At 42.1% G+C, this 26,085-nt stretch overlaps 1 protein-coding gene across 1 annotated transcript in view; it reads left to right on the plus strand.

Moving 5' to 3' along the window:
* The window catches only part of SLC25A14 (solute carrier family 25 member 14), a 46,958-nt gene extending 21,320 nt beyond the window's left edge, over positions 1-25,638 (plus strand). Inside the window, exons 4-11 of the mRNA XM_029604946.1 lie at positions 4,181-4,328; positions 8,924-9,018; positions 12,558-12,643; positions 16,869-16,964; positions 19,729-19,853; positions 20,145-20,280; positions 24,530-24,610; positions 25,417-25,638. Of these exons, the coding sequence (XP_029460806.1) occupies positions 4,181-4,328; positions 8,924-9,018; positions 12,558-12,643; positions 16,869-16,964; positions 19,729-19,853; positions 20,145-20,280; positions 24,530-24,610; positions 25,417-25,458 (809 nt within the window). The 3' untranslated portion in view covers positions 25,459-25,638. The remainder of the gene's footprint in view (positions 1-4,180; positions 4,329-8,923; positions 9,019-12,557; positions 12,644-16,868; positions 16,965-19,728; positions 19,854-20,144; positions 20,281-24,529; positions 24,611-25,416) is intronic.
* The last annotated feature ends 447 nt before the right edge of the window (positions 25,639-26,085 follow it).

A 26,085-nucleotide genomic window follows, 5' to 3' on the forward strand; every position in this document is an offset into this window, starting at 1 on the left:
TTGCGTCGCATAGAGTCTCACCAGGGGCCGGTAATTCCGGTCGCTCCCGAGTGGGCCCGGAGGCCATGGTTTGCCGATCTGATCAACCTAGCAGTGGACAGTCCGCTACGATTCAGCCATCTACCTAACCTGCTGCGGCAGGGCCCAGTATTTTTAGAGCAGGCACAGCGTTTCTGTCTAGCGGCTTGCTTATGAAAGGAGGCGGTTAAGGAGAAAAGGGTACTCAGAAGCAGTTATTTCTATGCTTCTTCGAGCTCAAAAGACTTCAACGTCGCTTACCTATGTCCGAGTCTGGAAAGTCTTCGATTCCTGGTGCCGTGAGTTCAGTTTGTCCCCTCGTCAGGCCACTATCATTGACATTCTGTCGTTTTTACAAGCTGGGTTGCAAAAGGGCCTGTCCTTCAGTTCACTTCGTGTTCAGGTCTCGGCCCTGGGCAGTCTCCGTGGTAAGGTTGATGGTCGTTCCATAGCGGCTCATCCGGATGTGATGTGCTTCTTGAAGAGGGCTAAGCACTTGAAACTGCCGGTACGAGCAGTGTGTCCATCTTGGAGTTTAAACTTGGTTCTCCGATCTCTTTGCGGGTCACCTTTTGAACCATAGAAGCGAGCGACTCTTAAGGACTTGACACTTAAAGCAGTATTCCTTGGGGCCATTTGTTCGGCTAGGCGCGTCTCCGAGTTTCAAGCCCTCTCCTGTCGAGAACCTTTTCTGCGTATTTCGGATTCGGGTATCTCTCTTCGCACTGTGCCTTCCTTTTTGCCTAAGGTGGTTTCGGCCTTCCATTTTAATCAATCTGTCGAATTACCAGCCTTCTCTGAGGAAGATAATAATTTACGGAGGTTGGATGTCCGTAGGGTTCTATTGCAATATTTGGAGATTACTAATCTGTTTCGATTGTCTGACCACCTCTTTGTTCTGTGGAGCGGTCCTAAGAAGGGGGTTCAGGCTTCTAAGACTACTATCGCCAGATGGTTGAAGGATGCTATTGCTTCTGCTTACATATGTTGCGGGCGCCCAGTTCCAGAGGTTCTTAAGGCGCATTCTCTTCGGTCTCAGGTGGCTTCATGGGCGGAAAGCCAGTGTGTCTCGCCGCAAGAGATTTGTCGGGCGGCCACGTGGAAGACCTTACACACGTTTGCTAAGCATTACCGGTTGGATGTGAGGGATCCGAAGGTGGATTCCTTTGGTGGTGGTGTGCTTCGCGCGGGACTCTCCAGGTCCCATCCCATTTAGGGCAGTTTGGGTACATCCCAGCAGTCTGGACTGATCCTGGTACGTACAGGGAAAGGAAAATTAGGTCTTACCTTTGATAATTTTCGTTCCTGTAGTACCAAGGATCAGTCCAGACGCCCGCCCGTACGCAGGAGAGTCCAATCAGCTGTTCATAATTTCTTGATAGGTCGTATTACAGGTCTGTTGCTGATCTTGAGAAGACTACATGATTATAATTGCGAGTTCATGTTGCTTCATTTATTGAGTAAGTTTAGTTTTAACTTGATCTAGTCACGGGTTGCAAAGTGTATTTGAGTTTTTATCTTACACACGACTTTTTGGTGACAATGTTTTTTTCATTCTGCTTTGTTATCAATAATACTGAGGGATCGCAGGAGGCACCCCGGGTTATATGAGTGGTGCTTTTCGGTTTTCTCTCTGACTCCATCTGCTGGAAGGGAGGCATAACCCAGCAGTCTGGACTGATCCTTGGTACTACAGGAACGGAAATTATTGAAGATAAGACCTAATTTTCCTTTACGTGCGTCAGTCTTGGCCCTACCCCTTTTCTGCCTCCTTATTCTGAACACATGTACATGTATGTACACGTGCCCTTTCCGGCATCTTAAAATTTGCATGGCCCGCATATGTGGCCATTTTTGCGTGAGCGACGCTTTTAAAATCTACCTCTATGGCTTCCCTTCTCTCCCAGAGGCTGTGAATGTTGCAGCTGTGGCATCCCAAGGAGCAGAAGCTGGGCTCAAAACCTGATTTCCTGCGACGTGGCACTTTGTGGAGACATCTTGCTGACCGCATCATTTGATGTGTAATCGCCCTCAGATTGCTTGCAAAAGTATCTACCTGTGGTGAAAGACTGCTTAGATCAGGTGTGGCCAACTCCCGTCCTTGAGAGCCACAAATGGATTAGAAGTTCAGGATATCCACAATGAATATGGATGAGACAGATTTGTCTGCACTGCCTCCATTGTTTACAAATCTAGCTCATCCATATTCATTGTGGATTTTGTGAAAACCTGTCCAGTTTGTGACTCTCGAGTTGGCCACCCTTGGCTTAGATCATAATGAAAGGAATTTTCCAAAGACATTTACCCAGGAAAATGGCCTTATCTGAAAACTGGGAAAAGCAGGTGGGCTCAGAAGCGGGATTAGGTTGGGGGAGGCAACAGCATGCTTAGTTTGGCATTTTTCAAATACTGCATGTTTTTCAGAGGAAAAAGTATCTGCAGAACAAGCAGGTGCATATCTCTGGGGGTATTTTTGCTCTAGCAGAAAAAAGGGGCAGTCTAGGAGAGTCCTGAGGCAGAGCCATCAGTTGTGTGTGGAAATTGCTATTTTATAAGAACACATACTTTTGGCAACTTGCATGAGTCTATGCCTGCTAATTATCTTGTGTAAACGATAGTCTGGTTTATGCACGTGTTATAAAATACGCGAATATCTACCCTGCAACATATGCGTGCTTGAATGCTTATGCGCAAATGCATGCAATGAATTGAAAGTGAGTGCTTCAGTGTTTTGCACACGTGGACGGAACAGTTTTTAAAAATATGCACACATGTTTTGCACACAAAAGTAAAAGTAGGACTTGCATAAAACTTGATTTACGCACACAAGTCGATGTATTTTAAAACATGGGCAAGAGATTGAAATGACCAGGTGTCCCGGTTTCTCCACCAGTTTGCCAGGTCATTGAGACCCTCCTGGTTCTTCAGCTTGAACTCTCCCCCCCTCCCCCCGCAGTTTCCCCCCTGATATGCGTGGGTTATAAAATACCATCGTAAATCCCCATGTGGCTATGTATGTATGGAGGAGGAGGAATAGCCTAGTGGTTAGAGCAGTGGGCTACAAACCAGGAGACCAGGGTTGAAGTCCCACTGTCATTCCTTGTGACCTTGGGCAAGTCACTTTACCCTCCATTGCCTCAGGTACAAAAACTTAGATTGTAAGCCCTCTGGGGATAGGGAAATACCTACAGTACCTGAATGTAAACTGATGTGATATCTCAGATCAAATGTTGGTATACATAAAAAAAAAAATATATATATGAAGTTGCTTAAAAGTTACCCTTTAAGTTTAATTATTTTGACGTGGAAGTTGCGTGTTTTCTTTTTGCATGTGTGCGTTTACACGTGTTGGATCTCTTTTGGTTGCTTGCCATAGCAATGTGATCCCAGCACAGTCAACTCAGAAATCCAGACAACAAGTCAGATCAGGATAAACCCGTTAAAAGTGGAATTAGAACCGGGGTGTGCCTGACTCGCCTATCCCAACTCTGAATATCGCCACTAACAAGAAGTATATGAACTGCCCCCCTCAGTTAAGAAATATATAAGCAGCATGTCAAGCAGTGGTTGTATCTACCGGCTGTGAACCTAAAGAATGGGGAAGGCAATCTTCAAAACGTTTTTCTATAGGTTTTTCCACAGAAACAAACCTTTTTTAGAGGCAGAGGTGGAGCCTAGCCATCCTGGCCAAATACACATGGGGAGTTTATTTTTTAATTCCTTGTATGTATTTCTTGGCTGGGAGTTTGACTCTGCAGGTACACTTGTAACCATGTGCCCGGCTGGGAGAACTGTTTTTCAAAGGGAAATCCCTTGTGGAGTTTCTCTTTGAAAATGAGCTTGTAAACACTGCAGGTAGAAGTGACTGTGGGCCTGAAAACTACACAGATAGAATCAAAATTGTCTTATTTAAGTGGGTTCTTTAAAACGTATATTTTAGTGATCTGGGCACTGAATACTTGTTGCTTTTCCAAGACAGAGTTTAGAAGTAACAGCTAACATTAATCGCTACTTATAACATTTGCACATTCAGTTCATTGTGATGCCAGGACACTTTAAGGGTTTGGCATTTGTGGGTTTTGTTGTTTGTGTGGCATACCCACAGATGGCAAACATAACCTTCATTTCACGCAGTAGATTGAAACTGGTTTTCTTTTGTCAGGTACATTTCCAATTGACCTAACAAAAACACGTCTGCAGATTCAAGGACAAAGTATTGATGTCAGCTACAAAGAGATAAGATACAGAGGCATGTTCCATGCCTTGTTCCGAATCTACCAAGAAGAAGGCATCCTAGCCCTATACTCGGGGTAAGTACACAGCACTTTCTGAGGTATGCATAGACAGACGGTAAAGTATCCTGACTGTGTATTGTAGTGGCGAGGAGGGAAAAATAATAAGGTATGGTGGCTATATATCCAGAAATATAGTGGATAAGACATCCTAACTGTATTCAGGAGAATATGGTGCTCTGGCTCTATATCTCATGAAATTATATTACTGGGAATCAAATTTTAGTTTAGATTATTGATGAGACCTGTTGTTGATTTGGGTCTATGGTACAGGGAGTGTTTTTTGCTCTGGGGTCTATTTTTGGCTGTGTATTTTTTAGGTTTTTAAACTGTTATTTTAAGGATTGTACTTGTCCATATTTATTGATTTATTTTGATTATGGGGTAATAGTCACTGGCTGAATTGCAAAGTTAGCCAGATAAAATTATCCAGTTAACTTTGGAGGGATGTTCAGTGGTGCAGCTGTGCTATTGAATATGACCAGCTATCTTAAAGATAGCCGGAAGACTTTATCTGGCTAAATTTAGGACTACTCTTTGGCATGATCAGAGTTAGATGGATAAGTTATTCTTCTAACTCTGAGTTAGCTTGATAACTCCACTCTGGAACAACTCCAGAATGCCCCTGCTAAATTTTAGATGGATAATGAGATATGCATCTATAATTTAGCTGAATAAGAGCACAAATATGTTGGAAGGGGGGTGTTTACTGTGCCCTTGGGCCTCAGCCCGGGCCCAGACCTTCAGGGCCGGGCCGAGGGTTGACGGCATGCTCCCGCATGGCTGAACACAGTCTTACCCTCTGCCAGGCCTGCAAGTTCCCAGAGCCAACATGTGATGTTGGTAGGGGAACGGTCCTCCGACTGTTCCGAGCCCTTTCGGACCTGCCGCGTGATCGGCATTGGAGCAGCAGGCCTGGCCTGAGGTTGAGGGCAGACGGTGGCCTTGACACGTAGACAGGACTAAGACTGATGCGACGGCATCTCGGACAAGACTGGGCTAATGTGATGGCATCACAAGCATGACGAGGAACTTGATCCAAACACGACAAGACATAAGGCAGGAGGATATTGGCACTGTCTCTTAGGGCACCCTACACAGCCCACCTTCACGGGCGGACCCAATGGGCTGGTCACGGACCACCCTGTCCCACTACTGAGAATGGGACGAGCGCAGGGCAGACCCAGGCAAGGAGGAACTCCAATGATGAAGCCGGTGTCATCCAAAGCTTCCCCCAAGGCTGGCGGGAACAGACGCTCCAGGGTGCAGGGACGGATCCTACTTGCTGGCCACTCCTAGGCCCAACAGATCAGAAGGCCCAGAGCTCATGACGAAGACACAGGGAAGAACATCCTGGCAGGCAGACACAATAGGGAGGAGAAATAGCCTAGTGGCTAGAGCAGTGGACTATGAACCAGGAGACCAGGGTTTGAGTCCTGCTGTCGCTCCTTGTGACCTTGGACAAGTCACTTTACCCTCCATTGCCTCAGGTACAAAAACTTAGATTGTAAGCCCTCTGGGGATAGAGAAATACCTACAGTACCTGAATGTAAACCGGTGTGATATCTTGATTGAGATCAAATGTCGGTATATAAAAATAATAAATAAATAAAATAGGATGAGGAAGATCATGGCGGAACATCAGGACATGGTCAGGGACCTCAGCCAAAACATCAAGACATGGTACCAAGACAGACGAGGAGCTCCATGAAGAACAGAAAGCCTTACAAGGCTCTGGCAGGCGAGAGCCTCCAGAGAGAACTCACGCTGATGCAAGGCAAAGACAAAATGAAGTTGAAGTCCTTTTATAGGGCTGCAGACCGGTGACTCCCTGGGAGGAGTTTGGCAGGCCCACACCTAGCTGGCCCTATAACTACGGAGAAGTGCTGCGGGCCGGCCCCTAGGGAAGGGCGTGGCTCAAACCAGGAAGTCCATGCAAGCACAAGCAGCCTTAGGTAGGCCCCACGGACATCGAGGCCTCCCAGGCCCTGGAGCAAATCCTGGACAGTTCGCAGGCGAGGCCCTGGCTTGGAGCAGCCTCCAGGAAGAGGTAAGAAGCCTCCAGTAGCCCAGCTACAGGAGGATTCATAACAAAATATTCAAAAGTTGGCATATACACTACCAAACTGTTAACCACTCTAGCAACTGGAAGTTCCAGAGTTCTTAACTGGAAATTCACTACCAATGTATTGAGTCTCAGGCTATCCTGACCCTCATCCAGTGAGCCTGCAATCATCCTGACTGCAGTGTGGGATCTGTCACCCTAACAGTGTTCCAGCTCCTGTCTCTTTTTGAATACCTTCTCGCCAGCGATTGCCATTGTGCCATCTCCCTCTCAATTTCCTAATTACTTCCACCTGGCCATGTTTACTTTGGAAATTCAATCCTCAGCAAGCTTTACCCAACAGTGATATTTCCTGTCTGACTTTCCATGTCTCTGCTAGAGCCCCCTTCTAACCAGTTGCCCACATTTCAGGAAGGGCATGCATACTTGCTTACACTAAACTATTCTAACTAAGGGTATCTCCCAGCAGTTAGCCATACAAACGTGACTGCTTGCAGATCACTCCTTCTGACTTTTGTCCTTAGCTGGAAAGTGTAGCCTAGTCATGCTAGGAAATTTGCCATCTCCCCCCAGTTATATTTGGCAAGTATCTTTATTAACAAAGTCTGGGCTTTTTCCCCCTCTATGCATGATTTGTAAACTTAAGCCATTCGTACTGAAGCCCAATTTGGTAATGCTATTCCTGGATTGGCCAGTGTTTAGAAACAGGATATTGGGCTTGATGGACCTTTTGGTCTGACCCAGTACAGCAAATCTATGTTCTTATGCCTTGGTATTATCACTACTGTAACTCACTGTATATAAGTATACCAGAAATTAACCTTAAATAGATTCAGCAACTGGCTGCTGCAGACTGGAAATTCACTATCTGTGTATTGGGTCTTGGGCTTCAAAATACAGCTGCCAGAGTTCTATTTGGAGCTTCCAAACATGATCTTGTTTCCCTTCCTACTTCAAGAACTCCATTGGTTACCTACTCAGTGTGGGATCGTTTTTAAAGATATCCTGCCTTACTTATAAGGCTCTTCTCAAAGGGAAACCTGATTTCTTGGCAGATCTTCTGTTACCTTCTATGCCTATATGAATGTTGAGATCTTGTGAAATGGAACTACTGAGACACCTCCAATAAGATTATTCTTGAAGGTGCAAAACAAACTACTTTTCAGTATCAGGCACCTCTAATTTGGAACTCTCTTCCTTTTGATGTACAAACTGAAGGAAGCGGAATAAAATTTAGGAAGATTTTGAAATCCCGGTTGTTCAGCTAGGATTTGATTTAATTTTTAATCAATCTATTTTAATGTGTTTTAAGAAACTTGATTGACCTAACTTTTTATGTTGTTGTTTGTTACTGTATGTTGTGATAATATAAATTGATTGACATATTCTAAGTTTTATTGTTAACCATTTTGATACTACATGAAAATCAGTATATAGAAATAAAATTGCCATTCCCTTTGCCATAGTTCCTTACTCCTCTTCTTGGAAACTTGATACAGTCATACTACTGTTCAATGAGGGATATATCCAGTCAGTGTAGAAGAACCATTTTTAAGGGGTATTTTGCAAAAGCATTTATATGTGTTAATGAGCTTTTTGGAAATTACTCGGGGAGCTGTACGCATAAAAGTATGCACCAAAGTGGTTTTGTGCATACCTTTATGGGTACTTGAAAGAGGTGCTCCTGGGGGCAGAATTGGGGTGGGGAAACCATTTACCTGTCCACTTTTCTGATTTTATTTTTTAAGTATTTGCATAAATGTACGCATATACATTTAAACCTGCTCCTAAGCAGGTGTAAATGTGTGCGTGTATACCATGCGGGGTACACACTAACAAAGTCATTTTCAAAGGAGTTACACGTGTAAATGTAACAGATTATTGTAGCAATTAAAAAAATCCATATATGCGTGTAAAGTGCACTTACATGTGAATATCCTATGGACAATTCAATGGCATATATTGTAGCAATTTTCAAAAGCCTTTTTATATGAGTAAAACCCAATTTTAAGTGTGTAAATGCCTTTTAAAATCAGGCCCATACGCATCAGTTTGCAAAGCGGACTTCCGTATACAAGTTCTCTTTGATGTTAGGGCTGAAGTTCACTTGTATTCTGTACATGTGGGCTTCGGACCTTTGTGAGATGTTATAATATTTCTCTTCCTATAATGTGTAACTAATTCCTGCGGCAGAATGTTGGAGGTCCCTGACACTTTCCTTATAAAGAGGGCTTCTTTTGATTGCAGGCTCTGCAAGCTTAATGAAATCCATTGTTCAGATGTGGAAAAATAATTGTCCTTGAGACAAATTAAAATAAAGGATTTCATTGGGTCAGCAGTTTTAAGGAGACATCACGAAGACATGGGGGGAGGGGGTGACGTAATATCGGGCTGCATATCGAAATTTATATCCTCATCTACCCAAAGAGGAAGAATCTCAGCTAGGTTGACTGGATGAGCCGGTTTTGGCCTGTATCTGCTGTTATTTACTAGGAGGCTATGATCAGCCTGTTAACGCCTTTCCTCTCTTGTCTTTTCTTCCATATAGCATTGCTCCTGCTTTGTTGAGGCAGGCCTCTTATGGTACTATTAAGATAGGTATTTACCAGAGCCTGAAGCGACTGTTTGTAGACCGGACAGAAGGTTAGTATTTATCTTTGTGTCCAGTCAACATTTTTCAAACAGGGGGAAGGGAAGATCCAGATGGTTTGCTGATTGAAGTCCAACACATTTAGGGAATCCCAAGAAATATAACCATGAATTTTCAGTATCTGTCTCAATTCAAAAATCTTAATATCCTTTATTATACATCTCACATAGACATGTTATTAAATTACATTGTATAACAATTAATTACATGTTTTACATTGTAATACACACATATTTCTAATGATAACACCATATTCAACAGTACATTTATATCAAACACTGTATTCCTCACCACACATACACAGTATTAAATAAGTCCGGTCTGGACCAGATCAATTATGCAACTCCAACCCTAACCCCCTAATATCACACATTCACATGCATACACCATTCATTCATCTTAAAACCATATACCCCATAAAAATATCCTAATGCCCTTAATATCTACATCCAATGATATACTATAATACTTCAAAATCACAATTGAACATTTAGTTAGTCAATCTCTTGCCGAGATGTATCAATCACCCTGGTTCTTTTCAATCATTATTTTAACATCAAACACCTCCACCTTAAGTTCTTTTCAATAATATTTTAGCGCCAGTCACCCCAACAAGGCACTTCGTTTCACCTCTATTCGGGCTTCCTCAGGGGATTCTTGTTGTCATTCACAATTTCACTTGTACATCATTCTTAATGACGTAGGTATCATATCCACCCTTTTTCTAATGTTGGGCACCACTCGTCCGGACCAAACAAAATGCTGATACATCCACACATTTCCGGTGTGTTAATGTGGCCATCCACTGTGTGTTCCAATAGCCAACCGAACCACCGACAAAAGTCTTAAACTTTTCTGGACAGAAACTCCAAATCTACATCAACAAATGCTAGCTTTTTCAATAATCGCCAAACTTGTTCACCGCCGCTTTCCAGCATCGCTCCGCTCAGTGTCTCGTCATTCCCGTGGTGTCCCATGGTGTCCCGTGGGAATGAAGAGACACTGGTGTCCCGTCATTCCCACAGGACACCAGTGTCTCGTCATTCCCACGGGACACCACGGGAATGACGAGTCACTGAGCGGACGAGACACTGAGCGGAGCGATGCTGGAAAGCGGCGGTGAACAAATTTGGTGACTATTGAAAAAGCTAGCATTTGTTGATGTAGACTTGGAGTTTCTGTCCAGAAAAGTTTAAGACTTTTGTCGGTGGTTCGGTTGGCTATTGGAACACACAGTGGATGGCCACATTAACACACCGGAAATGTGTGGATGTATCAGCATTTTGTTTGGTCCGGACGAGGGGTGCCCAACATTAGAAAAAGGGTGGATATGATACCTACGTCATTAAGCACGATGTACGAGTGAAATTGTGAATGACAGCAAGAATCCCCTGAGGAAGCTCGAATAGGGGTGAAACGAGGTGCCTTGTTGGGGTGACTGGCGCTGAAATATTATTGAAAAGAACTTAAGGTGGAGGTGTTTGATGTTAAAATAATGATTGAAAAGAACTAGGATGATTGATACATCTCGGCAAGAGATTGACTAACTAAATGTTCAATTGTGATTTTGAAGTATTATAGTATATCATTGGATGTAGATATTAAGGGCATTAGGATATTTTTATGGGGTATATGGTTTTAAGATGAATGAATGGTGTATGCATGTGAATGTGTGATATTAGGGGGTTAGGGTTGGAGTTGCATAATTGATCTGGTCCGGACCGGACTTATTTAATACTGTGTATGTGTGGTGAGGAATACAATGTTTGATATAAATGTACTGTTGAATATGGTGTTATCATTAGAAATATGTGTTTATTACAATGTAAAACATGTAATTAATTGTTATACAATGTAATTTAATAACATGTCTATGTGAGATGTATAATAAAGGATATTAAGATTTTTGAATTGAGACAGATACTGAAAATTCATGGTTATATTTCTTGGGATTCCCTAAATGTGTTGGATTATATATTATTGAGGGGATCTAGCAGTGTCCCATAGTGATTGTGCCAGATTAGGTTGCTGATTGAAGTGCCATAATTAAATCTAGAGTAAAACGCAAAACAGTCAGACTGCAATGTTCTGGTGCTCTGTAAGCTTGAAAAGGACGTCATCATAGTTTATTTCTCTCTTCCAGCAGGTGAGTACAGAGCATGTTACACAGTAATGGGTTTACAGAGCCCAACCAATAGAACTAAAAAGACTATGTGTGAGAGATAAACAAGACTAAGCAATAAGGCATACCATTCAGCATCTGTATGAGGATATACCATACAGGAATAGGCATAGTGTACAGCAGTAATAAGATATCAAACCATACAAGAACAGGGAAGAAGTGCAACAAAAGTTCAATTTAAACATCTTGAGTGGGTGCGGGCAGGCAGTCCATAGTTAATCCAGGGTTGAGATTTCCAGGGAAATGATCAGGGAGTGGGAGGAGGTGCATACTGGCAATTACGACTGGTCAAAAGAAGAAGAATGGCTAGGTTAGTGTTCCATTTTCTCTGGCATGGTGTGACAGGTGGTCCCAGTTGAGGGATGCAAAATCCATAGGGCCTTGGCTACAGGCCAAAGGCTTCTACAAATAACCAAGATTTCAGTTATTTCTGAAAGTCAGGAGATCAGGTGTAAGCCTGATGTCCAGTGGCAGGGAGTTCCAGAAGGTGGGGGCTGATCCCACAAAGGTCCTCTTCCCCATGCTGGTGAGCTGGCATTTCCTTGGGGGCAAGTGAGTATTCATTAGCTTGCACAGAGGCTGGGCGGGCATATACAGGGAGAGTCAGGTGACTAGATAGAGTAGTGTTAGGCTATTGAGAGGTTTTAAGGCCAGAGCCAGGACTTTGAAAGTGGAGCGATGGTAGACTGGCAACCAATGCAGTGACTTTAAGAATGAAGTGACTGGTTCAAATTTACTGGTGTTGAGCAGGCTCCATGCTGCAGTGTTTTGTAAGAGCTGCAGACATTATTCTAATTGTGATTGCTTCATGTAAAGTTATGTGGATTGTCATTCAATCGAAAAATTACTGATTTTAGATGGTTTCATGACCTGAATGACAAACTACTCTTCTTTTTGAGGAGCAATCCCTACTTTTTAGATAAATAAATTATCCCCCCCCCCCCTTTTTTTGTAAATATTGAGGATTGATGCCAACCTCTGGCTTTCTGGTGCTTGCTATGTATTGCATAGTATACCAGCTTTTTACATGAGGCAGGGAAATGTGGGAAAAGTGTCACTGAGGGCATGGAAGTTGACACAAATGTCAGGTGGTAATGAGAGGGGCATATGTTATGAAGTGGAGTGTTTTTCATATTTTGGGCTGTGAATCAGGTAATAGCTGACCTGTTGAAGCCATGAACATTATATGTTTCTTAACCGAATCAGAGCCTATCAATTAAGTTACTGTAGATTTAAAGATATATAAAATATTTTCTAAAATGTTTGACTGATATGGCATTCTACAACAACTTAATAACAGTACTAAGGTGGCATTTGTTCACCATTTCCCATCCTTTCTCCAAATGACAGATGAAACACTACTCATAAATATGATCTGTGGTGTCGTTTCTGGTGTGATATCCTCCTCTATTGCTAACCCAACAGATGTACTAAAGGTAAGACTTTATGTGCAGAATCGCAACAGTACCCACCTCTCAAGGGCCCTTCCAAGGCCGAATCTCAGGCTGGAGGGTCCAATGAAGTTAAAGCTGGAGATTCTGGGTGCAGGCGCCTCCTGCAGGTCGTTGTAACCCAAAAATAAATTCCAGGAAAAGATAAAAGTTCTTGGTATACAAGAGTCCAAACCACATACAGGAACACCCACCGGGCACATGGCCTTCACAATCTGTCGTGGGTAATGCGAGTAGCGATCCCATCTCGTGAGTTTTCGTGTGCCCCTGGGTCCCGATACAGCCGCAGAGAAGCTCCGGCAAGCACCGGGTGTTGCAGCACGGCTCCTGCCATGTGGTAAGGGTGCCGGCGGCCTCCGGGCCGTGCCGGATGGTACAGCACGGCTCCAGCCGTGAACAGAGAACAAGGGCAGCCTCCGGGCTGCAGAGGCTGCAGTAACGCGGCTCCTGTCACACGTGAAGTGCGTCGGCGGCTCCAGACCGCGAGGGTGGAAGCAGAAGGAAAAAAGAAGGTGGAGATACTGCCCAAACAGGGCAGAATTGCAACATACCTCTTCCTAACATATCGTGCCAAGACAATATAACGATTAAGCCAACAGACTAGGCTAGAGATGGTGGTATAATTATCGACACGGAGCTCAATTTCAAAAAACACATCTCTGCAAAACTAAAAGAAGGTTAGAATAAACTGATGACACAGAGACGATTAAAGCCATAATTAACTGAAGAAGATTTTAGAACTGTACTGCAGTCATTAATCTTTTCTAGTACCAATTATTGTAACTCACTGTTACTAGGACTACCAGCCTCTGCAATACGCCCATTACAAATACTACAAAATGCAGCTGCTAGGGTACTAACTGGAACTAGAAAAAGTGATCACATCACGCCCATCCTGATGAAACTTCACTGGTTACCAATAAAATACCGTACCCAATATAAAGAACTCTGCATCCTACATAAAATTATTTATGGAGACCAAACGGACTGGCTGAATGCAGCAATTCATTTACATAAATCACAGAGAAATCTCAGATCCGCTAACAAAGGCCTCTTGGCAATCCCATCAGTAAATTCGGCCCATCTAAATCAGGTTAGAGATAGAAGTATTTCTTTGGCCGCCCCTAAACTGTGGAACGAGCTTCCTACAGAGTTGAGGCTCCAGACTGATATTAAATCTTTTAAAAAGAATTTGAAAACTTGGCTTTTCGGAATTGCATTTAAAGAGAGTGATTGTGAACTGTTTTAATTATCATATTTTATATACTTATTAAGCAGCCATCTTTTACAACTGAAAGTACTAGACTCAAAAAAATTTACTTAAGTACTGTGAACATTAGAACACTTTGCACTGATTTTATATCATGAATGCATTTTATTAAGTTTTACTTTTATTTGATTAATTTATTTCTGTGGGGTAATATTATCTTATCTTGTTGTTTTAATTTGTGTATATTTTACTTTTGTAAGTTATTAGATGTTTTATATGAATTTTCTGCCTTTTCAGAGACATGTCTGAAAACCACATACATACACTGTATTTTCCAAAAAGTACATGCATTGCAGGCATGCCGCTCACATGCGTACTTTTGTACTATTGTTTTACAATGTGTAAAGGTATGCACATACTTTTAACTGCATTAACAATCTAATATTCAAACACAAGGAACTCTTGTACCTTGTGTTTGAAAATCATCTTGATTTATGTTTGCTTAAAAATATGTCCAGGTGCCTTATTGAAGATGTTTCCTTCAGTGCTTAGGGCCAAGGTATGTGCTTAACTCCTTATTTTGCATGCCTTAAGTCTCGACTAAGCTTTAGAAGATCTTCTTGTTCGAAACTTGCTATGAATCTGTCGGTTTCTCGTATTTTTTTCCATTAAAGAGTAATTAGTACGTTCCGTAGAACGTGTCAAACAAATCTCCTTTACATCAGCAATGAGAGCCTGTACCCAATAAAGTTATGGAAACATAGAAACATGCCTGCAGAAAAAGACCTTATGGCCCATCCATACAATGAATTCAGCATCTTTTCCTTAGAGATCTCCTGTATTTATCCCATGTTTTCTTGAATTCAGATAGGGGTAGATTTTAGAAGAAGCGTGTGTGGCCTACATGTGCGCGTGCTACCTGGCGCGCATGTTATAAAATCCGGGGTCAGCTTGCGCAAGGGGGTGCACAATTGTGCACCTTGTGCGCACCGAGCCGCGCTGCCTTCCCCAGTTCCCTTACCCCCACCCCACCTTCCCTTCCCTTTCCCTAACCTTTCCTCCCCCTAGCCCTACTCTAACCCCCCCCCTCAAATTTTTGTTTTACCTTTTGTGCCTGCCGGCCGACTGGCAGCACACAATCCCAGGCACAGCGGCAAATGGCCGCTGTGCCTGGAGTCTCTGACCCCACCACCGGACCACCCTGCCCTGCCCCTTTAGTATATCCCCGGGACTTACACGCGTCCCGGGGCTTTATGCGTGTCGCCGGGCCTTTTGAAAATAAGCCCGGTGCGCGTAACCTTTTTAAAATCCGGCCCATACTGTTTTTGTCTTTACCACTTCCACTGGGAGGCCATTTCATGCATCTACCACTCTCTCTGTAAAGAATTATTTCTTAAGATTAGTCCTGAGTATACCCCCCCCCCCTTTCAACCTCATCGCATGACCCCTTGTTCTAGAGTCTACTTTCCATTGAAAGAGGCTCACCTCCTGTGCATGGAAACCTTTGAGATATTTAAATGTCTCTATCATCTCTCCCCTATCTCACCTTTCCTGAGTCTCCATGATATGCAAATTTATCTCATGCATATTCATTGTGGATATCCTGAAAACCCGACTATCTGTGGGGTCCCCAGGACAGGTTTGGGAAGCCCTGCTCTAGGGAATACATGTTTAGATCTTTAAGTATATCCCCATAGCTATAGAATGAAGACCACCAACCATTTTAGCAGCCATCCTCTGGACCGATTCCATCCTGTTTATATCCTTTTGAAGGTGCGGTCTCCAGAACTGTACACAGTATTCCAAGTAAGGTCTTACCAGGGATAAACAGGGGAAATACCACCTCCCTTTATCTGATGACCATTCCTCTCCCTTTGCAGCCAAGCACCTTTCTGGCTTTTACCATCACTTTATCCACCTGCTTGGCCACCTTAAGATCATCAGATAGAATTGCCCTCAGATCCCGTTCTTCACCTCCAATATTGTACTTTTCCCTTGGGCTTTTGCATCCTAAATGCATTACTCTGTATGTTTTAGCATTAAATCTTACTTGCCTGACCTTAGGAAATTCATTGAGCTTCACTAGGTCCCTCCTCATGTTTTCCACTCCTTCCTGGCTCTTCACCCTGTTACAGATTTTGGTATTATCAGCAAAAAGACAAAGCTTTCCCGACAACCCTTCCATTATATCGCTCAAAGAAATGTATATAAGGACTATCCCTGAGGCAAACAGCTAGTAACAACCTCCTCCTCAGAGAAAACTCCATTTACCATTACCTTTTGTTGCCTCTCACTCAGCCAGTTTCTAACCCAGTCAACCGCAATTTATTTATATGTTTTCTGTGCAGAACTGTGTGAAAGGCCTTGCTGAAATCCAAGGAAACTATGTCTGGCGCTCTCCCTTGATCCAACTCTCTGGTCACCCAATTATGCAGTGGGTTATGAAATTCAGCATGAATAGGGAATCCTTATCAGTTTTGAATCCCAGACTAAGAGATATAGAAGGAATATACTTCATGGAGATCAGGGGGGAAAAAATTCATTTTATTTTTTAAATTTAATTTAGCTTTCACTATTTCTGTTAACATGTGGTAAATGAAATGAAGCGCAGGCATATCTTGATTCCAGGACCAACTAGAATTGTGAAATTCATGATTTTAGGTCATCTACAACCTACAGGTATTGTCACATTAACATTTTGGTAATTAGTTGCCCTTGTAATTAAAACTGAATACTGACTATGACGTGTCTATGGCAACGGTCTATCTTACTAAAGAAGAATGAAACTTTTATGCCTCACTTCACCTCTTCTGTAAATAGAGATAACAACCAAGGAGACACCAGATGTAGCTGGGCAGCATTTTGGTTGGACATCAGAGCTACAGTTGCTTTCTGTTTTCATCTAAATTGGTCAGATCACTGCCCTAACAGAAACTGGAGAGCTCATAAAATGAATCCCAGTTTTATTTGTATCCCTATTTTTCTATCTCTGTTTTTCAGATTCGTATGCAGGCACAAGGGAGCTTACTTCAAGGAGGCATGATCGGCAACTTTATAAATATTTACCAGCAGGAAGGAACTCGTGGTCTGTGGAGGGTAAGGGCCTACCAGGAGACTTGTAGAGGAGCAAGAGGAATTCAGGCGTTGAGACAAGGGAAGGTGAAAGAAATTTAGGAGGTGAAAGAGGGAAGCAGGAGGATTCAGGAAATGCAGAGAGGGAAGCAGGAGGATTCAGGAAATGAGGGGGAAGCAGGAGGATTCAGGAAATGCAGAGAGGGAAGCAGGAGGATTCAGGAAATGCGGAGAGGGAAGCAGGATGATTCAGGAAATGAGGAGAGGGAAGCAGGAGGATTCAGGAAATGAGGAGGGGGGAAGCAGGAGGATTCAGGAAATGAGGAGGAAGCAGGAGGATTCAGGAAATGAGGAGGGGAAAGCAGGAGGATTCAGAGGCCAAGGAAAAGGGAAGGCAGGATTCCCAAAGTGAGAATCCAAAGTGGAAAGGTTGAAAGGGGAAGGGCTGAAAGATTTTGGAAGCAACATGAGGAGGAGCAAGACTGCAGTAAGCAAGAAAGATGAGTAAGGAATTAGGTGGCTAGGAAGAGAAGGAGGCCAGAGATGGGGAACGCAAGAGAATAGGAAATGGAAGACTTCTGGAAGGGGAGAATTGAAATGATTCAGCCAGTGACGAAGGTGGTGGAAGGATTATCATGAGAACATAATTCAAGAGATGAGGAAGAAGGGGCAGCAACACAATTGATCAGAGAAAAGTGAAAGGATTCCAGAGGCAAAAGGGAAGGTTCTAGGTTTCTGAACAGTAAAAGAAAAGAAGGAATCGCAAAACAATAGGTTATGACAGGGGTAGGCAACTCCGCTCCCCGAGTGCCACAAACCAGTTGGTTTTCAAGATGTCAACAATGAATATGCACAATATGCATTTGCATGCAGTGGAGGCAATACAGGCAAATGCATCTCAATATCCAGTGTGGATATCTTGAAAATCCGACTGGCTTGCGGTACTCGAGGACCAGAATTACCTACCCCGGGTTAGGAGAATGGTTCTGAAGAAGGAAAATATTCAGGAGATGAATGGAAAAAAAGTTTATGAAGACAAAAAGAAAGGGTTCACTAACAGGAAAGTAGAAGGTGAAAGAGCAGAGGAAGAACTCAAAGACATGGGTGGAAGGTGAGCTAAAGAGGGTGAGATAAATATTCAGCTACCATGGTGTGGCTAAAGAGAACTGGGTAACTTTACCTGGTTATCTTTATCCAAATATTCAGTGGCATTTATCTGGCTAAAAGTGCTTCTGAATATATTGAACTAATTTTTGATTGGCTGTTTGTTCTGACAATATTAACAGCACCCACTGAGCCAAAGAGCCTGTTACTAGGGATGTGCAGACCAAAAGTTTAAGTTCATAAGTCCATAAGTCGAATGGGGGTCCCATTTGCGGTCAATATGGACTTATGGAGAATTCCATAAGTTGAGTCTATGTCCATATGTGCAAATAAAAATTTAAACCCCTCACCCGCCTTAATCCCCCCCCCCAAAGACTTACCAAAACTCCCTGGTGGTCCAGCGGGGTCAGGACGCCATTCCTGAACTCCTTTGCAAGGAGCACGTGACGGCGTCACGTCAGAGTGACGCGGCGTCATGTGATTCCCCTCGGGTTCACTCCCGGAACCCTCGTTGGGCCCAAAAGGCACTTTTGGCCAGCTTGGGGGGGTCAGGAGGCCCCCCCAAGCTGGCCAAAAGTTCCTTTTGGGCCCAACGAGGGTTCCGGGAGCGAACCCGAGGGGAATCACGTGACGCCGCGTCGAGTGACGCGGCGTCACGTGATTCCCCTCGGGTTCGCTCCCGGAACCCTCGTTGGGCCCAAAAGGAACTTTTGGCCAGCTTGAATAAGTTGGAAATCCGATCGTTTACGCCTCATCTTTTTTTTAAGTCAAAAAAAAAAAAAAGTTGCGTTTTCCATTTAAGTTCAAAACGAATGCACACCCCTACCTGTTACTTCATGTTAAGGGTATTTAGATGTTGGGATCATCAGCATACTATCGAGACCCCAGCATGTACTGGTGATTGGTTCTCTGGCTAAACTATTGCAAACTTGTGATTAAAACTGAGCAACCATATAAAATGGGGTTGCAACAGCAGAGACTACAAGAGCTGTTAGAGGTGGAGGAAGGGATAGACGAGCAAATATAGAAGGTCTTTTGAAGAAAGAGGTATAGAGATATAGAAGGAGTGAGAGGGGATATAATGGGATTAGAAGGCATTTGAAGGAAATAGTTGAAAACAGTGAAAAGCCAGTGAGGGTTATTGGCAGAAGAGCAGATGAGTGAGTGATAGTTGGATGTAGCAGCTTTTAAGGCAGAAATAAAAGATCCATATTAAGAGAAGGCTTCTTAAGGAAAAGGCTGCATCTCGCCAAATTTTGGTCTAGATGTAAATTCTCATCCTTCTGCATTAGACATGGGGTTTGGGAAAGCAACAAACTATGATTCTAGTAAGTCAATATATAGCTTTATACAAGCAAAAATAAAAATAATATAGCATTATTTTAAGCTGCAAATGGGGAACTAAAGGAAATAATTTTTAAAATTTGTAATTAAGGGATAGTCTTCCTTTAAGAATTCCTCATAACCCTAGCCTCTGTCATTATCTGAATAACTCATCCCCTCCACTATTCTATAATCTGCATATTCCACCTCCTGTGCTGTAATCTGACATCTCTTCTTCTGTTTTATACTGTTCCCTGAATTTATCCCTCCCTACTGCATGTAGTTACTTGCATAAAGGCTGCATATGCTGACAGTCCTCAGTACTGCTTTACTTTTTACTCTTCTCTCTGTTCTTACACAGGGGGTTGTCCCAACAGCTCAGAGAGCAGCCATAGTCGTTGGAGTGGAGCTTCCAGTTTATGATATTACTAAAAAACATTTAATATTGTCAGGGTTGGTAGGAGACACCATTCTTGCACACTTCATGTAGGTATCAACTGTCTTGTTATGTGAATTGTGTGTTCATTGGAAACAAATATACAGGTCACATATGGTACAGTTCAGGCAGTAAACAGATTTACATTTGTCTGGAGGAGTGAATGTGTTTATGTGCCTGCTAAATTCACTTTTTAAACATGGACTTGGTTTATGTTTTGTCTCTGTGTGCATTTTGTCTCCTAGAGTGGTTTTATTCCTTAAGATGTGGAAACCAACTGTGTTCAATACTATTTCTCTTTATGTTGGAGGGACTTGCCCTAAAGTTAGTATTTTATTTAGTTCCAGCTTTGCTTGTGGCTTGGCTGGAGCCCTTGCCTCTAATCCAATTGATGTGGTACGAACTCGTATAATGAATCAGAGGGTAATAGCAGGGAATCTGAATATTTACAAAGGTGCTTTGGATGGCCTCCTAAAGGTAAGCAACAGAAGAGAACACAATGTATTGTCCATTTGACTAAATATGTGTCAGTGGGATGGAACAGCAGCAGACTGTGGTTATTCCTAGCACTAAAGTTAAGATTTTCAAACTAATGATTAAAGGTTAGTGTTGTGAGTTGAGTTGTAGCTGTTGGGCTCGGGGGTGTACCCCTGGCCTGAGGCAGTACGGGAACTGACCACAGGGGGCGGAGCACTGAAGGAGACAGAGGCAGTGTAGATCTTCACCACTGGAAGCCCGAGATCCCCTCGGGAGGAACCCGTAGGGACCCGGGCTGCTGGGACTTAGGTGGACCTCACAGGGTCTCCTGGGAGAGTCTGAATCCGGCGTGCCCACAGGGACTGGAAGAGCGCTATCGGGTTTGATACTGATGAATCTTATTTTCTAGTGCTAATCAACTAACAGCCACTTTTGACACTGTGGACCATACCCTTCTGTGCCAACAACTGAGCAACATTGGGATCGACGGTTGTGTTTTCAGATGGTTCTCCTCCTTTCTATCTAATATGACATTCCAAGTCAAATTGGGCAAGCACATATCTTATACTTTACATATTGATATAGTTATCCCTCAAAGCTCAGCCCTCTCGACAACACTTTTCGATATCTATATGCTCCCACAGTGTAAATTACTGGTGGATTTAGGAATTACCTTCTTCTTGCTTGCTGATGACATACAGTTTTACATTTCATTTTCCAAATCAGTTGAAAATACAGTATTGACACTTTCAACCTATATGAAAGCTATACAGCAGGAGCTAATGCAACTTAAGCTAACATTAAACCCTAAAAAGACTGAAATCATTTGGTTAAGTAAAAATGCTTCAATAGTTAAACCACTGGCTCTGGACCTGGGTAATTTCCAAATTACTCCCTCAAATCAAGTATGGGATTTAGGTATCCAGCTAGACGAGAACCTTACAATGAAAAAGAACATCAATAAATTAGTTACTACAGGTTATGCCAAGTTGCGTATATTACATCAGTTGAAAGCTTTATTAACTTCTGAGGACTTCCCTACTGTATTGCAAACTCTAATTTTCTCAAACCTAGATTACTGTAACTCCTTATTACTTGGTCTTCCCACATGCCTCTTAAAATCATTACAATAATTACAAAATGCCTCAGCAAGACTTTTCTTAGGAACTAGGAAATTCGATCACATTACACCCTCACTGATCTCACTGTTCTGGCTGCCAGTACAAGCCCGAACCTATTTTAAAGTATTAACATTAATATTCAAAATCATTCATTCCAGTAACACCAGTATGATAGGTGTGACAATACAACCACAGTGAACACTAAGATCTCAAAATAAAGGACTCTTGACTGTTCCTACAATACGGAGCACACACCTGAAGCAAGTAAGAGAGATCATGTGTTTTTCCATAGCAGGTCCAAAGCTTTGGAATTCTCTACTTGGGATGTTACGTTTGATACCAGATAGAAAGAAATTTAAATTAACCTAATTTAAAAGATCAGAATGTAGAGAGCTACAATAACGAGAAGGACAAAGATACTAATTGAAGCATGAAGAATAAAATTAACGAGAGAATGTAAGAATCAAAATAACATACTGACTAAAATGTGAAACTTTTTATATTATTTTATTTTCTGTATTTCTCGACCATGTTTTGGATCTTTAGTTTGTTTGATAGATGTTAATGCCTGTTTATGAATACTGCCTCTGTAACCCATCATTGTTGATTTATAGCTATTAGTGTTACTTTTGTAAACCATTGTGATCTTTACAATGAACGATGGTATATAAAATGTCTAAATAAAATAATTTATAATATATCATTAAAATCGTTCATTGTACCTGAAGACTGGAGGGTGGCCAATGTAAACCTAATATGTAAAAAAGGCCTGGGATGATTTGGGAAACTAAAGACTGATGAGCCTGAGTTCCATGCAGGTAAAAGTAGTAGAAACTATTCTAAAGAACAAAATCACAGAACATATAGATAGATGTGGTTTAATGAAGATAGCCAGCATGGATTTACACAAGTGAAGACTTGCCTCACAAATCTGCTACATATTTTTGAAGGGGTTAATAAACATGTAATTAAAAGTGAACCAGTGGATGTAGTGTATTTGGATTTTCAGAAGGCATTTGACAACGTCACTCATGAGAGGCTTCTAAGAAAACTAAAAATTAATGGGATAGGAGGCGATGTCCTTTTGTGGATTGAAAACTGGTTAAAAGACAGGAAACAGTAGGATTAAATAGTTTTCTCAGTGGAAAAAGGTAAACAGTGGAATGCTTCAGGGATCTGTACTTGGACCAGTGCTTTTTAATATATTTATAAATGATCTGGAAAAGAGAATGACGAGTGAGGTGATCAAATTTGCAGATGACACAAAATTACTCAGAGTTGTTAAATCACAAGCGAATTGTGATAAATTGCAGGAGGACCTTGCGAGACTGGAAGATTGGCATCCAAATGGCAGATGAAATATTAATGTGGACAAATGCAAGGTGTTGCATATAGGGAAAAATAACCTATACTGTAATTACATGATGTTAGGGTCCATATTAGGAGCTACCACCCAGGAAAAAGATGAAGGTGTCATAGTGGATAATATATAAAAGTCATCACTCAGTGTGCCATGGTGGTCAAAAAAGCAAACAATGTTATGAATTATTAGGAAGGGAATGGCAAGTAAAATAGAGAATGTCATAATGCCTCTGTATCACTCTATGGTGAGATTGCACCTTGAATAAGGTGTCCAATTCTGGTTGCCGCATCTCAAGAAAGATGTAATTGCACTGGAGAAGGTACAGAGAAGGGTGACCAAAATGATAAAGGGGATGGAACAGCTCCCCTTTGAAAAAAGGTAAAAGATGTTAGGGCTGTTCAGCTTGGAGAAGAGATAGCTGAGGGGGAATATGATAGAGGTCTTTAAAATCATGAAAGGTCTAGAACGGGTATATTTGAATTCGTTATTTACTCTCAGATAATACAGGGATTGGGGGGTACTCCAAGAAGTTAGCAAGTAGCACAAAACAAATCAGAGAAAATTATTTTTCATTCAATGCACAATTAAGCTCTGTAATTAATTGCCAGAGGATGTGCTTAGTGCAGTTAGTGTAGCTGGGTTTAAAAAAGATTTGGATAAGTTCCTGGAGGGGAAGTTCATAGATTGCTATTAATCATGTTGACGTAAGGGAATAGCCACTGCTATTACTAGCATTAGTAGCATGGGATCTACTTAATGTTTTGGGTACTTGCCAGGTACTTGTAGCCTGGGTTGGCCACTGTTGGAAACAGGTTACTTGACTTGATGGACCCTCAGTCTGATGCAGTATGGCAATTTCTTATGTTCTTATGTCTCTTAACTGAACTTTCAACCACTTTCCTACCACCGCCCTCCATATTTGTCCCAAGCATGTCCAGAATCTGTTAAAGTATTGGCATCCCCCACCTCCATTGGTAGGCCACTTCAGGCCTTGTCATCTTCTTCTATAATTCTTAGAGCACCAATACTAAATCCAATGCCCAGGTCTCGTTCCATGTCTTATTACCAAGTTTTCTAAGAATCCACACTGTCATTATTCAAAGCATCCAGCCTGCTCATGCTCACTGAAATTTAGATTTTAACCATGGTCAGTCCATGCAGATTACCCCAGTTCCTTTTTGGAAACCTGATGCAGCCATAATACTGCTGTTGGGGTCATAACTACTGCTCCAACCTCAGAAGCAATGACAGTTTTCATTTGTTTGCTTTTTTTCACATTATTAAATTATCTTTATTTTTTCTGTTTCTTTTTCTTACTTTACAAGTTGTTCATAATTTGTTAACATTTCTTTTCCTGAGCTGCAGCACAATAATCTGCTGTTACTGATTTTCAATGGGGAGGAAACCAAAACCTTTTCAATAGGGAACATAGATCACCAAGATATCATGAACAGTCATTACAATTGTAGCAGATGGGCAAAATCAAATATATACATATTAAATAAGGGAAAAAGAAAACAAGTTAAAATCTCCCCCCCCCACCCCCAAGTAATTTTGTGTCATCTGCAAATTTGATCACCTCACTCGTTCTCTTTTCCAGATCATTTATAAATATATTAAAAAGCACTGGTCCAAGTACAGATCCCTAAAGCATTCCACTGTCTGTAAGGTACCAACAGGCTCTGTGTCATATTTGCTACTACAGACTAACATGGTTATTCCATTGGATAACTCTTATATTTCTTTTCCTTCTTTGTATCTGCAGACCTGGAAGAATGAAGGCTTTCTTGCACTATATAAAGGATTTTGGCCAAACTGGCTACGACTGGGACCATGGAATATTATTGTATCCTTCACATTAGAGAATGGAGACTTCAGGTCTGTGCTGGGCTTCTGTATGCATTAGTGGAAAGAATAGCTGTATATGCTCAATACAGTCTTCTTTACAGGGGTACTGGCTGTCTCCTGTACTTTTAAGCATAGAATGAAGATATTGACTAGGCATTGGACTGTAGAGTTTACAGCAGAGAATGTAGATATTATGTATATGCCTTGATCTACTCTGCTAGAGGATACTCTCATCCCTGAGCTTACCTCAAGAACTTTGTATAAACTTGCTAAGCAAAGCTGGGATTAAAAGGGGTTTGAACTGTTTTCTGGAGGAAAAGTCGATAAACAATTATTAACCAAGTAGACTTGGGAGAGCCACAGCTTACATGCTGAGTACTTTCTAGTAACAGGGATTGGTTATTGTTAGAGACATGCTACTGGACTCTGATTTTTAGTCTGACCCAACATGGCATATCTTATATTTTTATATTATATGTATCCCCAATTATACTCTCTACCAGCTACAGCATAATATGGAAATCTTAATACGGTATTAGATTTTTCATATCTATTGACACTACTATGTCTGTCACATTAAATGGGGCTAGAGGTAACAACATGTAAAAGAGATTGGCAGGATGAGCAGTGATGTCCTTAATAAACAGTTATCAAATGGGCATTTGTGGGGTTGACTGTTATGACTGAAGGAAATTTCTGCAGACCTGGTGAGCTGCTTAGTAGAAGAGGCTGAGTGTATCACGCACAGATCTCAATCTGGGTAAGTCAGATGCACTGGTTTACTTTCCTTGACCATTTTTTCAGTTTTTTATTACTTATGAACAACTGAAAAGAATCCCTTTGTAACATAATTGGAAATATATATTTATTTCTTGTCAGCATTGTCATTAACATTTATTCTGTACCAAAACATTTATATATATATATCATGTTTGGGAGAGTGGTTATGGTGCTTACTGTTTATTCATCATGTACTGCATAATATTTCAGACACACACCCTATATCAATTATATTCCTTTGGTTTATATTCTATTTCTTTCAGTCTCTTAGCCTTCAACCAGATAAAACTAAAGTTTAGAAGATTATATAAGAGTATATGATCGGCTCATGCTGAATGTACATGATGCCATTTATGATCAGTGAAGACCCAGTGGGCCGGATTTTAAAAGCTCTACGTGCGCTGGGCCTATTTTATAAAGGCCCGGCGATGCATGTAAAGCCCCGGGACGCATCTAAGGCCCGGGGCTTTAAAAAAGGGGGTGGTCCGGGGACGGGGCCAGAGGCCTCTGGCACAGCAGCCATTTGCCACTGTGCTGGGGGATCGCGTGCCGGCAGGCTGCCTGCGCGCAAAGTGTGCCTGCCCAGAGGCAGGCGCAAAAGGTAGGATAGAGGTCGGGGTGGGGGTAGAATAGGGCTAGGGGGTGGAAAGGTTAGGGGAAGGGGTGGGAAGGTTAGAATAGAGGGAAGGGAAC

This window comes from Rhinatrema bivittatum, chromosome 6 (genome assembly GCF_901001135.1).
Source record: "Rhinatrema bivittatum chromosome 6, aRhiBiv1.1, whole genome shotgun sequence".
Lineage (NCBI taxonomy): Eukaryota > Metazoa > Chordata > Amphibia > Gymnophiona > Rhinatrematidae > Rhinatrema > Rhinatrema bivittatum.